This window comes from Salmo salar, chromosome 09, assembly GCF_965601325.2.
Source record: "Salmo salar chromosome 09, fSalSal1, whole genome shotgun sequence".
NCBI lineage: Eukaryota > Metazoa > Chordata > Actinopteri > Salmoniformes > Salmonidae > Salmo > Salmo salar.
This window is the reverse complement of record NC_138299.1, coordinates 132,740,438-132,762,791: the sequence shown is the minus strand read 5'-3', so window position 1 is coordinate 132,762,791 and position 22,354 is coordinate 132,740,438. Positions and strand designations below refer to the sequence as shown.

The 22,354-nt window shown below is 41.3% G+C and overlaps 1 protein-coding gene across 4 annotated transcripts; it reads left to right on the top strand.

Moving 5' to 3' along the window:
• Positions 1-304: 304 nt before the first annotated feature.
• On the top strand, positions 305-10,302 carry LOC106612865 (T-box transcription factor TBX2b). Of its 4 annotated transcripts, none has more exons than XM_014214453.3 (7): positions 305-1,225; positions 2,354-2,630; positions 4,066-4,212; positions 5,768-5,844; positions 6,167-6,336; positions 7,172-7,785; positions 8,608-10,302. In XM_014214453.3, exons 1-7 carry the CDS (start codon positions 867-869, stop codon positions 9,040-9,042), a joined length of 2,079 nt encoding a protein of 692 aa, XP_014069928.1. In that variant the 5' UTR covers positions 305-866; the 3' UTR covers positions 9,043-10,302. The 4 variants fall into 4 exon arrangements, with proteins under 4 accessions (XP_014069928.1, XP_014069926.1, XP_014069929.1 ...); XM_014214451.3 differs by having other exon boundaries at positions 6,149-6,336; XM_014214454.3 differs by having other exon boundaries at positions 307-1,225; positions 2,354-2,621.
• Positions 10,303-22,354: the final 12,052 nt, after the last annotated feature.

Below are 22,354 nucleotides of genomic sequence, written 5' to 3'. Positions count from 1 at the left end.
CGGTATAGCCTACTAACATTATTTAGTCTACCTATAGGCTATCATGAAAGCGAATATAGAGTAATAAACGTAGGCTATCTATTCGGGCACTGTTTCTGGGCTGGAGTTATGCACCTCATCGAAAGTATAAAGCGCAAGCCGACCGAGGTGATGCCTCCACCGGTCAAGAATTGAGGGCTGACCCGGTGTTTGGTTTGGAGATGGGGGTGGGATTTCCCGAGCTTTCCTGTCATTGGTTAATATTTTATTCTGTTGACATGTTTTCTTACTGCTAATGCTTCCGACACCTTATTGTCCACCCCCTCTCTTCGAGTCTGGCTCGAGCTGTCAAAACCACGCCTATAGAGGCCCACAATTGGTCCAGAAAGCGTAAAATCAGCAATCAAAGGGGCTTGGTTCATTAGTGTTGGGATCGAGGCAGGAAGAACATGTGAGATAGTCACAGTTCTTCAGTGAACAGGGCAAGATCTAACCATTTCAACTCCGTGTCCGTGTGGAATGATTGCTTCAGCCTTCAGAGAGACATCTTATTTTTCTCAAAGCGACTGGTCGAGAGAAAGAAGGAAACAACGATTCTGCTCTCAAAGCGTAGCTGCTTCACTATCTTTGACTGATATTGTTACTGCACTTCGTGGAGGTACCAGCAACGGGAGTTTACGTGTAGTATAGGCTAGTTCCTATCAATTCAGTTTTTTTCTGCTATAACCCGTCTATTCATAGCCTATCTGGCACAGTATTCGACATTACTTGTGTATACTTCTTACAGAAATAACAATACATTATTCTGGAAACTGTCCTACTGATTTGCCGAGGGGGGAGAATATCACTGTATATCATAATTTCACTTCGATATTTTGGATGCACCGATGAGAGATCCAGTTTTCACAGGGACTGCCATGGCTTATCACCCTTTCCACGCTCACCGGCCGACCGACTTCTCCATGTCAGCTTTCCTAGCGGCCGCGCAGCCCTCCTTCTTCCCGACGCTCACTCTGCCTCACGCGGCTCTTACTAAGCCCATGTCGGACCACCTCGTCGGAGCCGCGGAGGCAGGGCTCCACCCGGCTCTCAGCCACCACCACCAGGCGGCTCATCTCCGCAGCCTGAAGAGCCTGGAGCCCGAGGAAGAGGTGGAGGACGACCCTAAAGTCACACTGGAGGCCAAGGACCTATGGGACCAGTTTCACAAAATAGGAACAGAGATGGTTATTACCAAATCTGGAAGGTAAGAGTGCGCTCTGATTATAATTGCCAGCGAGGCTGACTACAGCGTCATGGTTATTCTCTGTCCATCAATGGCGATTATAGCATGTAAATCTGGGTGGGACAAATATTGTCCATACTGTATAGGTTTTGTGTTCAGATTTATTCTGTAACGCTTCAGAAAGATTATGGCGAAAGCAAGCGGGTTCGAAAGTAGTTACATTTAGGATTCCAGCGAAACAATATTACAGGGCCTGCTCTAGGCTAGACTGGCTCAATGTGTTGATGCTATTCTTTGTAGACTATCGTCTGTTCTTTAACTTATAGGCCTAGTTTATTATCGAAATAAGTTAATTATTTAACTTAAAAGTGATAAATACAATCACAGTTTACTATTGTGACCTGACTTATAGCATTTTATTTAGTTTCGATGGTTCGATTGTTATAATCAAGCTTGGAGCGTCTTTAACAGCGTCTCCTACAGACGCTATCAGAGACCGTAAAGGATCAATATTTGCAATATTTAGAAAATGTTGAATGCATTAAAGACGAGCCGTTTTGAGTTTACTTTAGGTTAGTAGTCTTGCCAGAGAGGGAAAAAAACTCCCCTGGCTTTAGTCAGCAAAACGATACCAGTATATGGATCAAACTGCATTCTGTCATGACAGTTGAGCTTCTGGATTTTGTAAACAGACTGACGGACTGGAAAAAGAGGATTGTGATTTAACCTAAGTGATAGTGTCATGTCATAAATATATTTCACTTGACTGATTACAGACGAATTCCTAAATATTATAATCAACAAAATAAAATAAATACAGAATACTTGTAAGTAGGCTATTAGGCCTATCACTTACTCGTTTTATTTCCTACAACTATCATGGTATTTTCAAAGTTGCATGTACATAATTCGATGGAATGATTTTATTATAAAGAACACTTCTGTCAATTAATATTACTTTAATTTGCCTATATCGATTAAATAGTGTTGTATTTTCCCTGGACACAAAGGAGAGAGCCACTCGCCTAATGACATGTTAATACAATGTTATTGTCAGATTTCTGTGTCTTGTCTGATTACATTAAATGTCATATGTTTATGAATAAGCCTACATGCAGTTAATTCCACGCATATTTGTCTGTCTTCCAGGAGAATGTTTCCTCCGTTTAAAGTCCGAATAAATGGGCTCGATAAAAAAGCCAAGTATATTCTATTGATGGATATAGTCGCTGCCGACGACTGCCGTTACAAGTTCCACAATTCTCGCTGGATGGTAGCGGGAAAGGCCGATCCGGAGATGCCCAAAAGAATGTACATTCACCCGGATAGCCCGGCTACGGGAGAGCAGTGGATGGCCAAGCCTGTTGCTTTTCATAAACTGAAGCTGACCAACAATATATCGGACAAGCATGGATTTGTAAGTACTGTATGTTGACTTTTATTTACATTTAAACACGCAATTGTATTTGTGATTAATAATAATACATGACACACATTTTATACAGCTTATGTTTTAGGTTATGGAGTAACGCGGTGTATTTAAAGACAGATACTGTTGGATTTTTTAAGCGAGATATTTCTATATTTCTTGGATACTCTTATTCTATTTGCAACATTATTTTAGTAGGCCTAACGTATTGGCACTGCATTTTTCCCAATATGTATGGCTTAGTATTGCCACGCTGTTGCCACTGTCGACATGTGTTCAATGTGGGCCTGTTTCCAAATATGATCTCCCAATATATTATTGTCTAAAGCTTCATAAAAGTAGACTATAAATCTAATATCACGAACGCTCTTGTTGTTAGTAGATATAGTAGGTTAATAATGTAACGCATTTACACATTTATAAAACGAAGTTTTACACAATTGAGGAAGAGAATTGAAATCACGATTCAAGTATTAGATGTGCTATTTTTTTTTAAATCATATTAGCGAAGGGGGAGTTCTTGAGAAATGGGGATTATGAGAGTCAGAAATCTGGTCTAGGAAACTGGGCAGAGTGGAAATCGGCTTGGATCGGGCGAGCCTCTGTGGAGTCCTTTGACGTAGGTTTGATTGCTTTATTCTGACCTAGCCTCACTGTCTTGAGCCAGCTTGAGCAGCGTGGAATAAAAACAATGTGTGGATGTAGCCTGTACTCGAACTCGAAGGTCGTTCATGTTTCGCTGTTGGTCCCTGAAGTGCTGTTTGTAGCCTACTTTAAAAAATAAACCGCGGAGAAGAGGAAAATGATGGATGCCTCAGAAAGTCGGCTAGAGAGAAGCTGCAGTGTTACTGCGTGTGTTTTGTTCAATGCTCGTAAACCTATGTGCAAACAAACCGACTGTAAACAAATTCAACATTTACATGCCAGACGCATCCAGACATGTTTGCAAAATGTTGCAGACAGTGTTTTAATAGATCTAGGCCTACATTTTACCATAGGCTATCCAACCTGTATCTTTAATTATCCAGTCAGTGTGTATAGGCCTACGTGTTGTAGTAGTTAATGAATGTATAGAATATACATGTGTTAGAAATGTTATCAGATACCCAGTAGGTTAGCCAGCATATATGATAATGCCAGTATTACATGAATGTTTATCTTTAGTATTGTTTTCTATCTCGATCTGTGTTGACCAAAGGTGTGTTCTCTTGCATTCTAAGAATACGCAGTAGGCCCAATTCTGAATAGACCTACTTATTGTTATGAATAATAATCTTTATAAGAAATAATAATAGCATATTTTAATTGAATGTGATGTACATGATTGTATTGTATTAATCACGTATGGGCCTAAGCGGGACTTTGAGATAGGCCTAGCATCAGATGGTGTAGATGAAATGATAATCATTCTTTTTTTCCCTTCCCTCCACAGACGATTCTTAATTCCATGCACAAATACCAGCCCAGGTTTCATATCGTGAGGGCCAACGACATCCTGAAGCTCCCCTACAGCACGTTCAGGACTTACGTGTTTCCAGAGACAGACTTCATCGCTGTCACAGCTTATCAAAACGATAAGGTAAGCAATACAGTAGCCTATACAATACAGTACAATACAGTGTAATTTAACACAGGCTACATTAATGTTAGAGACCATGAAATAACCTCGCCTATATTCACATAAATGCCACGATTTTCTATCAGCAAAAGGTTCATCTGAGGTTCAATTTTGTTTTAGTTTTGTTTGTTTTGATGCTGTGAAAAGTTGGCTCATTTGTGGAATTCGATGGCCTCACTCGTTTGTACAACCTTGTTGCATTTAATGATCTTTGTTGACGAATATAGTCCGACTTTTTACAGTGAAACCGTTTTTGCAGGGTTTTTAATCTGTAGGACTAAATGCACCTGCCCAATCAAACCGCATGTTGGTCGTCATTGTCAAATGTTATGGTTAACCTTAGGTAACCAGTTTAGCCTACAATTGCAGGCATATATTTGACTAGTAAAATACGGATTTGAAAAAGTTGACTTGCTGTTGTCTTTCTGTCTATGGGCTATGGACGATTTGCTGCTGTTGATTAAAGGCTACAATTCCATTCAAATCTAATTAGATGGCGCATCTTTGGACACTGACACCAGTTGGTTAAAGACGGATTTCTCATGGTTCTTCAGAGTGTCAGTAATTCCTAGATTTGATGTATTGAGTATTTATTTTAGTTGCAGTCTAATATTATCTAGCTCCCTGCGACCCCCTCTCTTCTCCCCCTCCTTGAGTTTAATTGGCGTCCGTGTCAGAGGGGCCTGTGGTGGTCTTGTTGCTATCGTAAAGTTTATGGCAAAAAGTCACAATCGATTAGAAGGCACTAGCCTCGCCAGTTTGTCCGCGAGCTACACAGTCTCAGAGGCTGCCTGCGCAATCAAAGCGTGACAGACGGGGAACTGCGACTCCCTGATTGGTCGATTCGCGAATTCCTCAAGAGTTCCATACAAGGTGAGGAGGGGGGAAACAGGACAAACCAAGCCGCGTGCATACAGCCCTTCCAGTGACGGGGGTGGCTCCAAAGCCCATGCAGTATTTGTTCCATACAAGCCTTGCATGAAGTAGCAATGATCCAAACCACATAATTAATTATGGATAAGATAGTCAGTCATCTGTTCAAGTCGCCCCCACTCAGCTCTCCCCCTCTCTCACTCTCCGAAAAAAATGGATGGAGAAACAATGTTTCTCATGGGGGTCGTGAGAATAACGCCTCGTCATTAAACCTCCATTAATAATGCAACATGTACCGGGGCTTCCTTTCAACAGAGTGACTTCTGTTCGGTGTGTTTAACGGGACACTGTGTGTGGGAGAAATATATCACAATAAATAATGTTGAGAAAAACACGTGACCCTATATATAGGTCAGTTCAATATTAGGCCTGGACCTATAGGCACATAGGCCGAGTTAAGACTTCTACTACTACTACTGCTACTACTACTACTACTACCACTACTACTACTACTACTACTGCTACTGCTACTACTGCTGCTACTGCTAGTTAATTCTAACGTCTTGGTTAGGCCTATTTTTCATTGTTTATCTTGTTTACACCCAGCACTGTTTAATATATTTTCTCCATTTCCTGTCCACAGATCACACAGCTGAAGATTGATAATAACCCTTTTGCCAAAGGATTCAGAGACACCGGAAATGGAAGGAGAGAGAAAAGGTAAGCATAGGCTATGTCGATTCGCCCATCACATTGTGTAGTCTAGCCTACTTCTATATACATTATATTTATCATAATACGATCGTATGCATAGGACATATGTTATGCATGTTTTAACCATGTCCCAACGTTATTCCATTTAATCTGTTTATTAGTTAACAAAATAAAAATGACAAAATGCATGCTATTCTCAGCTCTGATGTAGGCTTATCATTGAATGTAGGTCGGCCCACAGCTGCCCTGATGTCATGTTAATGGTGTATGGATGCCTTACTTGAATACATGTACCCACTATTATTAAAAGGGAACCGTTCAACTCTAGGAAACAGTTGACCCTTCCCTCCATGCGGATGTATGAAGACCAATGCAAAGCAGACCGAGACGGGGGCGACTCTGATGCCTCTTCTAGTGAACCAACAACCGGCAGAGATGGTGCACACTCTCCAATCGGATCTGGATCCAGCCCGCTTAGGTTCAGTCGAATCAGCCCAGGTAAGATAAATTATATTCAACCTAAATCTCAATTCGTTTGATAGGCTTAAACATAATAATGCTATTGTGGCCAATGGCATTTAGACTTACGGTGGCTGACATAAGTAGACCAAAGGCCACCTCCTTTAGGCCTATACCCATATTGTGCATTGCAACAGTATAGGTTTGTGTTCACTTCATTTCATGTATTATGTCCAAGTAATATACATTTAACATTTACAGAATAGAAATCTATGTGCAATTTACCAAGAAAACACAGTGTTATAGAACGTTTTCTATTTACAAAATGTACTTTATTGGTTTTCAGCAGCTCCTGTTCTTCAGATGTAAAATGTTATTATGTGACATGGTATTTGTTCAACTCACTTATTATTGAACTATGAAACAACTGTTTCGTGTTGTAATGCATAGACTTAATCAGGCTATTTGACCATCGAAGAACAGCAGCTGCAGACTGCTCAACTTTCCATTCATAAGTCTATTTACTCTGAGGAAACAGAGAGAGTTGGCCTCCAAAAAATACAACACAAAGCCCCATGTTAACGCTCCGAGTAAAACTCTTGGGCTGACATGTAGGAAGGAAACGGTTAGACAAGGCACGTTGACACTAAATCATGACTGTACAATTAAAATCATCACTTACACAGTGCGTGTGGGTGTGCTTGTGAATGTTTTAACCACTACCGTTTCAACTGATATTTTACTTTCCATTATTAATTCTCTTAAAATTTATTAAATTAAGTCTGAGCATGACATGGCATTTTGTCAGTTATTTTGCATTTAAGCCCACAAAACATACAGCCAATTCTGACTACAACTTTTTTTTTTATAACAGATGATAAAACCTGTACTGACAGTGAGCAAGAACTTGATCATCTGGATGAGCGTTGTACCGCATCGAACAGCCCTGGACCGGAGCCGCCCTCTCCCTTCAGCCCGAGGTGCGAGGACCGGGTGAAGGATAAGCCGAGTCTGGAAAAGAAAGACGACTATCCGGACTCAAGAAAGTCGAGCGACTCCATACTCAGCATAAGGAACCTTGAGAAAGGAGACAAAACGGAGAACAGGCACAGGAAAGACACTACAGATTCGTCAAAAAAGGACACCACAGACAGCGGCGGGATAAGCGCGAGCAAGGAAAGTTTCTCCCCGCTCATGGTTCAAACAGAGAGTCCATCACACTTCAGCGCGAGCCACCTGCAGAGTCTGGCCCTGTCTGGCTTGCACAGCCAGCAGTTTTTTAATCCAATGAACGCCGGACAAATGCTATTTCACCCTGGACAGTTCGCTATGGGCCCAGGTGCGTTTTCTGCCATGAGCATGGGACATCTATTGGCCTCGGTATCCGGAGCAAGTGGTATGGAAAACGGCAGCCTCTCCGCCCAGGGCACTGGGGGCGCGCCGAACCCTTTCCCCTTCCATCTTTCGCAGCACATGCTCGCCTCTCAGGTAAGAGAGACTTTAATTCTACACGGCAACAAATTGTTTGTTTGAACTCAGTGATCACTTATAGCCCTTTATGCTCGTTTGATGGCGCCAACACCGTTGGGGGCATCATTATTTGGCACTAGAATAGACTTTGACTAATGAAGTACGAGTCTTACAAGTAACCTGAAGTATGTGCAAACGTAGTGCCTAAAGTCCACTGTAGACGCCTTGCATTGTGTCATTTGACTGGCCAGATTTAGCATGCCCAATCTCGGCATAACTAAAAATGCGCAGCATGTTGTTGAGTTATCAGGTCACTGCCACTAGGATTAGGGAGTCCTGGGGCTCTTGCACACTTACCGCAGTGAGTGGACGCATGTTGCCAGAACAGCGACCAAAACATGTCTAGGCCTATATTATTATTATTATTATTATTATTATTATTTTGAACAACAGTTCTGTTAATGGTGTTTCAAAGCAGTCTGATATTTGTTTTAAAAGAACATGCTTTAGAAGAGCACCCATAAATCAACCACTCATAGGGAATGTGTGGGAGTAAAAACGAGAGGCCTGGCTTTTATTTACCTCTCTTTGGATTGCGAATAAGCGTTCTCCTTTTTAACATCCCATCCATATAACCTTCATTATTCTAATGGGTTCTTTAACATCGTAGAAGACGACTTCCTTGTAGGTTTAATTATTGAAGTGAACTAGCTATTCAGGCCGTGCGTAATTTGGTCGTTGAGCGGCCTCCCCAAGGTTCAGTAAGGCTAGTCATTTGGTCTGAATATATCACTATCACGGTCCCAGTACTAACTGGCATTTTCTCCTGTCTGATTTCAGGGCATTCCCATGCCGTCCTTTGGAGGCCTGTTCCCCTACCCGTACACCTACATGGCTGCCGCTGCAGCCGCGGCCTCCGCCATGCCCGCTAGCACTACAGCCAGCTCGCTCTCGAGGAATCCCTTCCTCACCAGCTCCCGCCCCCGGCTCCGGTTCAACCCTTACCAGATCCCCGTGTCTATGGCCCAGAGCACAAGTCTATTCACCACCGGCCTGCCAGGCGGCCTAAACCCCAGCTCCGAGTCGTCCAAATCGGGCAGCAGGGAAACGAGTCCCGTGCCTGAGCTCCACAACCACAAAGCGGGGTCGAGTCATAGGACCAGCTCCCCCAAATCGATGAAGGACTCTATCAATGAGCTCCAAAACATCCAGAGACTAGTGAGCGGCCTTGAGAGCCAGAGAGAGACGTACCCCCCGAGAGACTCTCCTAAGTGATCTCACTAATGGAATAATATATTCCACCACGACTTGGCTTGAAATATCAGAGGACTTTATTAGAAATTTTGTACAGCACATTACGCGAGGAAATGTCAATACAGGCCTACCTTTTCGCGCGCCTGGACTGAGAAAAGAGTCAGGGAATGAAGGAGAGAGAACGAGCGTCGTCACTTACTGTTTCTGTGTGGGGTACGCTTTCAATATTATAGGAAATTGAAGCATCGAAATAATATGAAAACCAAAAGTGGGCACTGAATTTTTAGGCGTCTGGCTAAAACTTGAGCACACTAAGAGGAGGAGGATTTCCTAAGGAGGAAAACCTATTAACAACATTCTCCATGTAGAGCATATTGATGTTAAACGAAAGGTGGCAACGTCGTGGCATTGTTTTTAGGGACTGAAGAGAGAACAGTTTCAAACTATAATCAATAAACGTGCTTTTTTTAAATGATGAGAGCACTACAGCAGCATAAGTACTGAATGAACACTGGTGTGCGTTTTGCCCGCATTGTGGAGAAGGTGCGACCTGTAAAACGACAGGAAAACAAGCTACATCCCAAACGTTTTTAAAACATAGGCTATTATTTCAAAAGGGATGGATAAAATCAACGTTCCGTGAAAAATAATTGATAGAAGAACGCTTAGGCCTATCATTTCTGCCAGATTTTTTGTTTGAATTATTTATGTAATTAAAATAAATTCTGTAAATAAGCTATAAAGGAATCCAAGAATATGCAATTGGTATTAATTTATTTAAGACTGTACATTGACGTGTATATAATATTTAGAGTTTAACTCGTTGCTTTTTATTATTTTTTATTTCACATGAACGTATTCTGTAAATGAAAGCTATTTAGCGCTTGTTGGTTTGAACCAGAAAGTCTTTATCTGTAATGCATAGCTGATTATCTGCCTGTGACACGTGAAGGAAACAATCATGTGTGCCATGTTTATCTGCAATCTCTGTCTGCAAAAACTAATATCAGAAAAGAGAGAAATAGAGATAGATAGAGAGAAAGCTGCCTATTTGTCACATTACCTGACTATTATCTGCAGGAGAGGCAGAGATATAGGAAAACCTCAGGTCATTTCTCTCTAACACAGGAGAGAATGATAACACTTCTCTTTAAATGGGGCATAATGCATATCTCTCTATATATATAAATATATTTACAATTGAAAGCGTATCTCGCTTATGCTGGTTGTGATTTTTTGTTGAATTATCTCACAATTTCAATAAAAAAAACTATGTGTCAAGTTGTGTTCACTCATATTTTGTACTGGATACAGTTCAAGTACCTACTGGATACAGTTCACGTACCTACTGGATACAGTTAAAGTACCTACTGGATACAGTTAAAGTACCTACTGGATACAGTTAAAGTACCTACTGGATACAGTTAAAGTACCTACTGGATACTGTGAAAGTATCTTTGAAATTAATAATAATAATACTTTAAATTAATTATTAATAATGTATATATGCTACCTATTATTATATTATAGCTTTATTATTATTATTATTATCTCCCAACATCAGATGAATGAGGCCTCTAAATGAATGATAATACCCCTAACAAATTGAAATAAGACCTAAGTTGTTCTCTGAGTGTATGGTGCCCCCTGTCGGCAGTATGTTTGAGGATAAAATTCAAGTTTTTCAGCCCAGTATTTCTCTAGTTCTTTGTCAGTGATTATTGTGTAACCAATTCAGACGAAATATTACATTATACCATCTTGAAAAGGAAAATTCCTTTATTGTAGGTTTCTGTTCATAAGAACAATGTAGAATGTATAACTGTCAGTTTATTCTCATAACAATTAGGCCTATAATTGTCATATTTACATTGCGATGCCGTTGAATAGAGGAGCGTCAGTGATGACATGCAAGCCATCTCTTTTTAAACTGAGCTACTGTTCGTGTTTCTATCAGTGTTTCCTGTAGTATTGTCTGTATTCTACTATTAATAGAACGAATAGTAATATAGGAGTATTTATAGGAGGGCGCGACACGGAACTTCCGTCTCCCCTTCTCCACTTCAACCGCACATTTCCTCTGCACGTTCAGTAGCACTTGGCCTATAGACGCAGTTAACTGTTTGAGTGAATGAGAAAAACTGTATGACACACACATACAGTAGCCTAGGGTAGTCCATAGGTCTACTAAAATCAACAAGAATTGACATTTAAGGAGGGTCAAATGAATAATAATTTTCCTTAAGAAATTTGCCACAAATTAAATTGAACAGTAGCGCCCAACATGTCATAGGACTTACACGCTTTTTTGTTGACGAATGGCTAACAGAAACTGAAGGCATAACTTTCCATAAATTACGCAAATATTGTCTTCACACGAGCTAGTACAGATGAACACTTTGTTATTGTATGGACATATTTTATGCGTGAGAGAGATGCCTTGGTTGGGGACAAATTGTCCCGTATCACCGTGAAAGGGTTAATTAAACACCACAGCTCAGGCTGGGAAGTTTGGGAGGATGGGTGCTTGGACGCCAAATCCCTTTGGCAGCAGACAGCCCTTTGTCCAGCAACCGGCGCCTGTCGCCTGCCTGCCGGCCACACAGCCTCCCCACACCCGCGCACAATGGCAGGGGGAGCAGGGGGAGATCCCGCGAGCCACGGTTCTTCTAATTAGAGCACTCCTTCTTGTTTCTTTTCTTTTCTTTCTGCAGCAATAATCACAAAACTCTCATTCTATTATGGGGCCATTGTTGCCCACTCTGTTATCTTCAATTAAAAGAGTGAGCTACTCGACCTCGCACTCTCGGATAACAAACTATTTGTCTAAATCAATCAGTCAATGACTGATCAATAGGCTCATTTAGCAGACTCATGGATCGCAACTAATGATTGTTGGCAGTTCGGGGTAAAAAGGCCAAGACTATTCACAACTTTGTTCACTGATCAGTGTAGGCTACTATTTTTCTATTGTTTCTACAAAATACATGAACGGAATCTCTACCGGGCCTGGTGTAACGAAATTAAATAATATGTGTGCACGAGTTAATTAAAAGTGTGTGCCTGATTCAAAAGAGCACAAGAGAAGCCTAAACCGAGATAACTCAAAATCTCTTGCTCATCTTAATTAGGGTACAATTATGTATACGGTTATATACGGTTATTCATGTCATGTTTTTGCTTTGTAAAAAAACAACAAAAAAACAGCTACAGTAATTGAATATTCAGTTTTGACCACATTTTCACATGCATTCCCATGGGTATGAGCAATTGTCGTTCTTCCTGATATCAACCAATCAACCCAGCATGACTCATGATGTTTAGACAGACTCCTTTCACTAAAAGCAGGGCCAGACAATGACATGATGATGCTAATCTATTTGTCCATCACAGTTGAGATATGTGTTCTGTGTGCTTCTGTAGATTCACTGATGTTTACCCAGAGGCGGCTGGTGCCACCTTAATTGGGGAGGAGAGGCTCATAGTAATGGCTGGAACAGAATAAATTGAATGGTATCCAACACATCAAACACATGGTTTCCATGGTTTTGATGCCATAGCCTATAGAATAGCTTTAGTGTATCAACAAAAAAATGCATTGGTCTCGTTCCCCGCTCAGACATTGCATGCATCAACCAATGTTTGCGTGGGATTGCCATAACAAAACGATGTGATTAGCAGATACTTAAAATACCTATCCAGGCGTTGTAAGATCTGGCATGTGTCAGCAACACCTGGGCATAGGAAAGCACCCATTATCTGTTGTCTGTTCCACTGAATAGCAGATAATTAGGGGAGACTGGTCACAAAGTAACATGTTCAGTCTTTAGCATAATTATGAAAAGATCATTTGAGTTAGATTCATAATATTTTTATACAAACAACATATACCATTTAACACTGTAACTGCAAGGTGCATGTGTAAACAACAGGCCATAGATATAGAGGACTAATCTTTGTATCTGTGCCATTGGACAGCGCCATTTTAAAGTAATACATCTTCTTTTGCTGATTGCTCCCAACTCAACTTTCCACAACTGATATAATCTGAATTATATTATGTTACAGAACTAGTAGCCTATTCACTTCTAGCCACTGGTGATTAGCTGGTGATTTTCTGGTGATTAGCGGTCTGTTACACAGACAACAGACAAGTTATTGATTAACTTGCAAAAGTAAACTTAAAAACTTTTTTTTAACAAACATCAAGATTCCAATCAGTTTAAATTAAGTACACAAGCTGGTAATTATCTTGGGGGCAAGAGGAGTCCCTCCTCCATCCTATCTCGTGCCCCATGCCTTGGCTATCTCAGAACGTGAGCTGGGTGAGAAACAGGACAACCCACCACTGGAGGAGTGGAGACAGATCTCCTGGCAGAGATAAAAAGCAAGGAAGCAGATATCAGCCCAGAATAGACCAGCAAGGAGGGAGAGAGCCTTCGCTGTAAGCTACTAAACATTTCCTTGGAAGCTCTCACCTACTCTGCGGTCTGAAAAGACACATGCCATGACCTTTCACTATATATATATATACACACAGTACCAGTCAACATTTTGGGCACACCTACTCATTCAAGGGTTTTTCATTATTTTTGCTATTTTCTACATTGTAGAATAATAGTGAAGACATCAAAACTATGAAATAACACATATGGAATCATGTAGTAAGCAAAAAAGTGTTTAACAAATCAAAATATCTTTTATTTTTGAGATTCTTCAAAGTAGCCACCCTTTGCCTTGATGACGGCATTCACACTCTTGGCATTCTCTCAACCAGCTTCATGAAGTAGTCACCTGGAATGCATTTCAATTAACAGGTGGCCTTGTTAAAATTAATTTGTGGAATTTCTTACCTTAATGTGTTTGAGTCAATCAGTTGTGTTGTGACAAGGTAGAGGTGGTATACAGAAGATAGCCCTATTTGGTAAAATACTAAGTCCATATTAGGACCTCTCTCCGGTCAGGAGACTGAAGCAGCACCTCATGGCAGAGGTGTAATGCCCATTCTGTGACTCATGGGATGTGGTATTTTGTATTGACCAGGGACAGTTTAAAGGAGACTGCGTGAATCAGTCCTTCATGGTCAAATTGCTGCAAAGAAACCACTACTAAAGGACACAAATAAGAAATAGAGACTTGCTTGGGCCAAGAAACACGAGCAATGGATATTAGACCGGTGGAAATCTGACCTTTGGTTTGATTTTTGGTTCTGACAGCCATGTCTTTGTGAGACGCAGAGTAGGTGAACGGATGATCTCCACATGTGTGGTTCCCACCGTGAAGCATGGAGGAGGAGGTGTGATGGTGTGGGGTGGTGACACTCTCTGTGATTTTTAGCTACCACAGCATTCTGAAGCGATACACAATCCCATCTGGTTTGTGCTTAGTGGGATTATCATTTGTTTTTCAACAGGACAAATAGACAAGGGCTATTTGACCAAGGAGAGTGATGGAGTGCTGTGTCAGATGACCTGGCCTCCACAATCACCCAACCTCAGCCCAACTGAGATGGTTTGGGATGAGTTGGACCGCAGAGTTAAGGAAAAGCAGCCAACAGGTGCTCAGCATATGTGGGAACTCATTCAAGACTGTTGGAAAAGCATTCCTCATGAAGCTAGATGAGAGAATGTCAAGGGTGTGCAAAGCTGTCATCAAGGCAAAGGGTGGCTACTTTGAAAAATCTCAAATATAAAATATATTTTGGTTTGTTTAACACTTTTTTGGTTACTACATTATTCCATATGTGTTATTTCATAGTTTTGAAGTCTTCACTAATATTCTACAATGTAGAAAATAGTAAAAATAAAGAAAAACACTTGAATGAGTAAGTGTGTCTAAAATTTTGACTGGTACTGTATATTTTTTCTCTAATTGATAATAGCATATATGCCTGCTATTTACGCATGGAACACATGCTATTTTACGCAAGGCAAATACTTTTTAAGCCTGGCACAAATGCTTGGATTTCAACGTTCTTGGTAGTACAGAACTTCATGCCTGCCTCACAGTCAGTAAAGTTTGTAGAGAATGAGGGAAGTAGAATTGTTTGTTTACTCTACTGGTCAATGTTTGACAGGCACTGTTTCACAATAGAAAGGTGCCTGTCTCTCTCTAAGTTACAACTGTTTTATTTCTGCTTCTAGGGCTTCACAGTTGAATAGAAAGCAAATAAGGCCCCATGGAGAGTGCATTCGCAAGCCATCTCCCCCTCCTGGCCACAGATTTATGAAATTAAGTAAACTCCACAGAAACTTCAAAATGGAATTTGCTATATTTCTGTCCTTTGTAGGTCCCCTGTAATTCTTACACCATTACCACTATGTTTATTGGCATAAAATATAATCACATCTTAATATAACCATAAATATCCTATACACTTCATTATTATCACCTGCGTACACATAATGTGGTCTGGAGCTGCCTCTGGCTCTGGCTTTCTGCTTGTTCTTGGCCTTCTGAGTGGACCTGCGCAAAACACTTTTAAAGTACCACTATTCACCACTAGATGTCACAACTACTTACCTTTGAAAAACAACCAGTTTTTTGGGGAAATATCAGTATGAGATCAAATAATTATTTTACCTCCTAGTGAAGCATTCTTCCTTGATATGTCACAAAAGCTAAAAAAAAACAACAACAAAAGAAAACAAAAATAAGCATCTTAGGTACATGTTATAAATATTAATCAGAAGTTATGAATTCTAACACATTAGTGATGGGTCCAATTCATTCAAACTTTTCCAGTACTGAGAGTTAAAGCCTTGAAATTAAAGAAGAGTACATCGACCTAATAATGTGTCTGTGTGTGTGTGTGTGTGTGTGTGTGTGTGTGTGTGTGTGTGTGTGTGTGTGTGTGTGTGTGTGTGTGTGTGTGTGTGTGTGTGTGTGTGTGTGTGTGTGTGTGTGTGTGTGTGTGTGTGTGTGTGTGTGTGTGTGTGTGTGTGTGTGTGGCCTTCAGATTGAGGGCCTGACAAAAACTAGGGAAAAGCAATTGGCTAGGTAGTGCTCTGTTTCAGCTGTCGTGGGCAGCCTATCTGTTTGGAGGAGGTGCTTTCCTTGAGTGCCATGCATACAGGGACCTTTGAAATGTTTGGATCCTTTTTTTGTAAATTTAATTGGTGGATTCAAATTTAAAATGTGTGTGTGTGTATGCACCCAACAGTATGTATAGCCATACTTATTGACAAGGATGCCTGAAGGAGGCCCTGAGCAAAGACTACCTGCCATGTTTTGTTATGTAACACCTGCTACGTTGTTAATGTACAGACAACTATACTTGAAAAGGACAGTGGTGAAAAAACTACTCAACTGTCATACTTGAGTAAAAATAAAAGTCACCCAGTAAAATACTACCTGAGTAAAAGTCTAAAAGTATCTGGTATTAATGTAGTAAAAAGTACTAAATGTTCAAATTTGAGTAAAAGTAAATTCCTTATATTATGCAATCCATACCTCACACATTTTTTTTACGGACAGAGGTGCACATCCCAGTCGTTAGTGAGTCGTTAGTGAGTCGTTAGTGAGTCCGCCAGATAAGAGGCAGTAGGGATGACAATGCTCTATATTGATACCGTAATTCTGTCCTGCCTCAGCATTCAAAATGTAACAAGCACTTTTTGGTGTCAGGGAAAATGTATGGGAGTAAAAAGTACATATTTTCTATTACTAGGCAAGTCAGTTAAGAACAAATTCTTCTTTTCAATGTCAGCCTAGGAACAGTGCCTTGTTCAGGGGCAGAATGACAGATTTGTACCTTATCAGCTCAGGGATTTGATCTTGCGAACTTTTGGTTACTAGCCCAACACTCTAACCACTAGGCTACGCTGCCACCCCAAAGTAAAACAGTAAACTAAAGTACAGGAACCCAAACAAACGACTTATGTAGTACTTTAAAGTATTTTTACTTAAGTATTTTACACCACTGGAAAAATATGTGTATAAACTAAAATATTACAATAGGGAAACCAGTAAATCAATGATAAATCAAACAATGTTATAAAGATATGTGAGCTTTGAACCCAAGGTTGTGTCCCAAATGGCACCCTATTCCCTACATTGTGACTATGGGCCATGGTCTAAAGAAGTGCACTATATAGGGAATAGGGTGCCACTTGGGACGCAAGTCCAACTCTCAGACACATGCTCCATGCATCCTGTAGGACCTGTAGGGTAGACAGAGTAGACGTCCAAAGCGTCCTTTGATCTCCTGGGTCCTCGAGGACATATTTAAGAAGACACTGCAGAAGAGGGTTGAGGGATTTTCAGATCTGACCCGGGAGAAATCATTTGCTCCTAGCACGCAGCGCCCCTGGTCCTGACACAGAGATGAACATAGGAGATTCATTTAGACTAACAGAGTTTGTCATGATGAACGGAGGGAGCGCAGGGCCTAGCTGACTAAACCAGACAGCTCTTCTAAAAACATACAATCCTCTCACACAACCCCGGGTTAAGCAAAGAGAGAAACAGTCACAACGGCTGACGGGGAGATAGTTCACACGCAGACACAGACATAGGGCTTGATTCAATCAGATTCACGCTAGCCAACACCCACATAGCTGGTGTTTTGACGGGTTAGAGGTGGAACCGCGTTAGAGCTGTCAAATCCACAAGCGGCTCCCGGCATAGCTATCGCGGACATTGGCTGCACGGTCGCATTAGTACACCCTTAGAACAAGAGGTGCTATCTAGAACCTAAAAGGATTCTTTGGCTGTTCCCATTTTGAGAACCCTTTAAAGAACCATTTTGGGTTCCATGTAGATCCCTTTCCCCAGAGGGTTCTACATGGAACCTAAACGACTTTTACCTGGAACCAAAAAGGGTTCTACCTGGAACTAAAAACGGTTCTCCTATGGGGACAGTCAAAGAACCCTTTTGGAACCCTTTTTTCAGAGGTGGAAAAAGTAGCCAATTGTCATACTAGAAAATGACTTAAGTATAAGTGAAAGTCACCCAGTAAAATACTACTTGAGAATAAGTCTAAAAGTATTTGGTTTTAAATATACTTAAGTATAAAAAATACATGTAATTGCTAAAATATACTTAAATATCAAAAGTAAAAGTGTAAATCATTTATAATTCCTTATATTAAGAACATTTACAGATAGCCAGGAGCACACTCCAAGACTCAGACATAATTTACAAATTAAGCATTTGTGCTTAGTGAGTCCGCCAGATCAGAGGCAGTAGGGAGGACCGGGGATGTTCTCTTGATAAGTGTGTGAATTGGACCATTTTCCTGTCCTGCTAAGCACTCAAAATGTAACAAGTTTTTGGGTGTCAGGGAAAATGTATTGAGTAAAAGCACATTATTTTATTTTGGAATGCAGTAAAGTAAAAGTAAAAGTAGTCAAAAAAATAAATAGTAAAGTACAGATACCCCAAAAAATTTGTTAAGAAGTACTTTAAAGTATTTTTACTAAAGTACTTTACACCATTGACTTTTTTTGGAATTCCATGCAGCTGTGTTTAAAAGTTCGAACACTGGAATGTGTGATATAATCTAGGCCTACACCTTGATTAGGTTGATAGAAATCCTCATTATTTTGTTTAATGATTTTCAATTTGAGCATAATTATTTATATATAGCCTAGGCCTATTATTTATATATATTATTCATATACATTCTTTATATATAGCCTACACTTTATATATAGTCTAGGCCTCACCACGATAAATCCACGATAATTGATCATTTCAATAAGCATTTTTCTACGGCTGGCCATGCTTTCCACCTGGCTACCCCTACCCTGGTCAACAGCTCTGCACCCCCCACAGCAACTTGCCCAAGCCTCCCCATTTCTCCTTCACCCAAATCCAGATAGCTGATGTTCTGAAACAGTTGCAAAATCTGGACCCCTACAAATCAGCTGGGCTAGACAATCTGGACCCTCTCTTTCTAAAATTATCTGCCGAAATTGTTGCAACCCCTATTACTTGCCTGTTCAACCTCTCTTTCGTATCGTCTGAGTTCCCCAAAGATTGGAAAGCTGCCGTGGTCATCCCCCTCTTCAAAGGGGGAGACACTCTAGACCCAAACTGTTACAGACCTATATCTATCCTACCCTGCCTTCCAAGATCTTCGAAAGCCAAGTTAACAAACAGATCACCGACCATTTCGAATCCCACCGTACCTTCTCCGACTCTGTCAATCACTGCATTCTTATCGGCAGACTCGACAGCCTTGGGTTCTCAAATGACTGCCTCGCCTGGTTCACCAACTATTTCTCAGACAGAGTTAAGTGTGTCAAATCGGAGGGCCTGTTGTCCGGACCTCTGGCAGTCTCTATGGGGGTGCCACAGGGTTCAATTCTCGGGCCGACTCTTTTCTCTGTATACATCAATGATGTCGCTCTTGCTGCTGGTGATTCCCTGATCCACCTCTACGCAGACGACACCCTTCTGCATACTTCCGGCCCTTCTTTGGACACTGTGTTAACAAACCTCCAGCCAAACTTCAATGCCATACAATACTCCTTCCGTGGCCTCCAACTGTTTTTAAATGCAAGTAAAACTAAATGCATGCTCCTCAACCGATCGCTGCCCGCACCTGCCTACCCATCTAGCATCACTACTCTGGACGGTTCTGACTTAGTATATGTGGACAACTACAAATACCTAGGTGTCTGGTTAGACTCTAAACTCTCCTTCCAGACTCACATTAAGCATCTCCAATCCAAAATTAAATCTAGAATCAGCTTCCTATTTCGCAACAAAGCATCCTTCACTCATGCTGCCAAACATACCCTCGTAAAACTGACTATCCTACCGATCCTTGACTTCGGCGATGTCATTTACAAAATAGCCTCCAACACTCTACTCAGCAAATTGGATGCAGTCTATCACAGTGCCATCCATTTTGTCACCAAAGCCCCATATACTACCCACCACTGTCACGTCCTGACCAGTATAAGGGTTATTTGTTATTGTAGTTTGGTCAGGACGAGGCAGAGGGTATTTGTTTTATGTGGTTCGGGGTGGTGGTTTTGTAGAAGGGTATTTGATTTATGTATTCCGGGGTTTTTGGGCACTGTTCTATATTAATGTATTTCTATGTTTAGTCTAGTTAGTTGTATTTCTATGTTTAGGTTAATGGGGGTTTGGACTCTCAATTGGAGGCAGGTGCTTTCTCGTTGCCTCTGATTGAGAGTCCTATATATGGGTATGTGTTTGGTTTAGTGTTTTGTGGGAGATTGTCTCTTGTTTTGCGTGTCTATGCCTGACAAGACTGTTTTGTTGATCGGTCGTTCTTTTGTTTGTTATTTTGGTGTTCTCTTTGATTTAAAATAAACTACAAGATGAGCATCCACATTCCTGCTGCGTTTTGGTCCTCCATTCCAGACGACAACCGTGACAACCACTGCGACCTGTATGCTCTCATTGGCTGGCCCTCGCTTCATATTCGTCGCCAAACCCACTGGCTCCAGGTCATCTATAAGTCTATGCTAGGTAAAGCCCCACCTTATCTCAGCTCGCTGGTCACCATAGCAGCACCCAGCCGTAGCACGCGCTCCAGCAGGTATATCTCACTGGTCACCCCCAAAGCCAACTCCCTCTTTGGCCACCTTTCCTTCCAGTTCTCTGCTGCCAATGACTGGAACAAATTGCAAAAATCCCTGAAGCTGGAGACTCATATCTCCCTCACTAACTTTAAGCATCAGCTGTCAGAGCAGCTTACAGATCATTGCACCTGTACATAGCCCATCTGTAAATTTCCCACCCAACTACCTCATCCCCATATTGTTATTTTGTTGTTGCTCTTTTGCACCCCAGTATCTCTACTTGCACATTCATCTTCTGCAGATCTATCACTCCAGTGTTTAATTGCTCAATTGTAATTATTTCGCCACTATGGCCTATTTATTGCCTTACCTCCCTAATCTTACTTCATTTGCACACACTGCATATAGACTCTTCTATTGTGTTATTGACTGTACGTTTGTTTATCCTATGTGTAACTCTGTTTTGTTTGTGTCACACTGCTTTGCTTTATCTTTTCCAGGTCGCAGTTGTAAATGAGAACTTGTTCTCAACTGGCCTATCTGGTTAAATAAAGGTGAAATAAAACAATTAAAATACTTTCTCGTTCTGAACTTCTAACGCAAGTGGAACTGGTATTACTTCGTTACAATCACAAGAGCAGCTGCTCACCAATGTGACAGCTCCAATGCAGTTACACCTCTGACACCGCCAAAACATCAGCTCTGTGGGTGTTGGCTATCACCGGTTAATGCTTTATCTGATTGAATCCGGGCCATATACAGAACGACAGAAGTTTAAAAAGATATTGGTTCACTGTGTTAGTACATAAACATACACACATAGTTCTATTCAATAGCTTGCATGTTGTCATGCACTTATATGCACCCATGCAAACGCACATTCACGTGTTCACACACATCTCACAACACGTCATCCCTGCACACTGATGGGGTATCAATGTCACCAGTACGCTTACAGTGTGGGCGTCCCATGTTGCTTTCTTCCCTGTCTAGTGTCTGTCTCCTCTAGTCCAGGTGTTTCTGTGTATCGACGACTCTCAACGCTTCTCTTCCCTCGAGAACAAAGGCTAAGTACCCGGGAAGTCTTTTGACATACATTTTAGATGACCACTGACAAGTTAATCGCACCTAATAAAAATGGAGGGAACCAGCTAAGTGTTGCATGACAAATGGCCTCCCTTATGCCATGTATATAGAGCAGAGAGCAACACAAAGAAGAGAGGGGTTAGGAAAGTAGTCCCATCACCCAAAGGCTAACCAGAACCAAACCATATTCAATTACTATACTAAAAGAAATGCAGGGTGCGTCCCAAATCACACCCAATTCCCTATTTAGCCCCCATAGAATGACAATGCCCCCATCCACAGGGCACGAGTGGTCACTGAATGGTTTGATGAGCATGAAAATGATGTAAACCAAATGCCATGGCTGGCATATGGGAGATTCTCGAGCGATGCCTGAGACAGCGTTTTCCACCACCATCAACAAAACACCAAATTATGGAATTTCTGGTGGAAGAATGGTGTCACATCTCTCCAATAGAGTTCCAGACACTAGTAGAATCTATGACAAGGCGCATTGAAGCTGTTCTGGCTCGTGGTGGCCCAATGATGTTAAGGAAAAGGACAAGGAAGATGTGTGTTTTAAAAGGAGTCTAAGGAAGGGGCCGTCAAGTTAAAGGGGGATTCTGGGATGCTGGAGGCTCCCTGGGAGGTCCAAGCAGCACGGCACGCACACACAGCGTGTGGAGCTGGCCTAGCCCCACAGCTTCTGTAATGTCGGACGGCCAAACTAGGTCCCATGTCTCCCCTGTCACATGGCTGGGGATCA

Coding starts and splice junctions, on each gene's coding strand:
- LOC106612865 (XM_014214451.3), top strand. CDS start 867: ATGAGAGATCCAGTTTTCACAGGGACTGCCATGGCTTATCACCCTTTC. Junction 2,631..4,065: donor AGCATGGATTTGTAAGTACT/GTATGTTGACTT, acceptor TTCCCTCCACAG/ACGATTCTTAATTCCATGCA. Junction 5,845..6,148: donor AATGGAAGGAGAGAGAAAAG/GTAAGCATAGGC, acceptor TATTATTAAAAG/GGAACCGTTCAACTCTAGGA.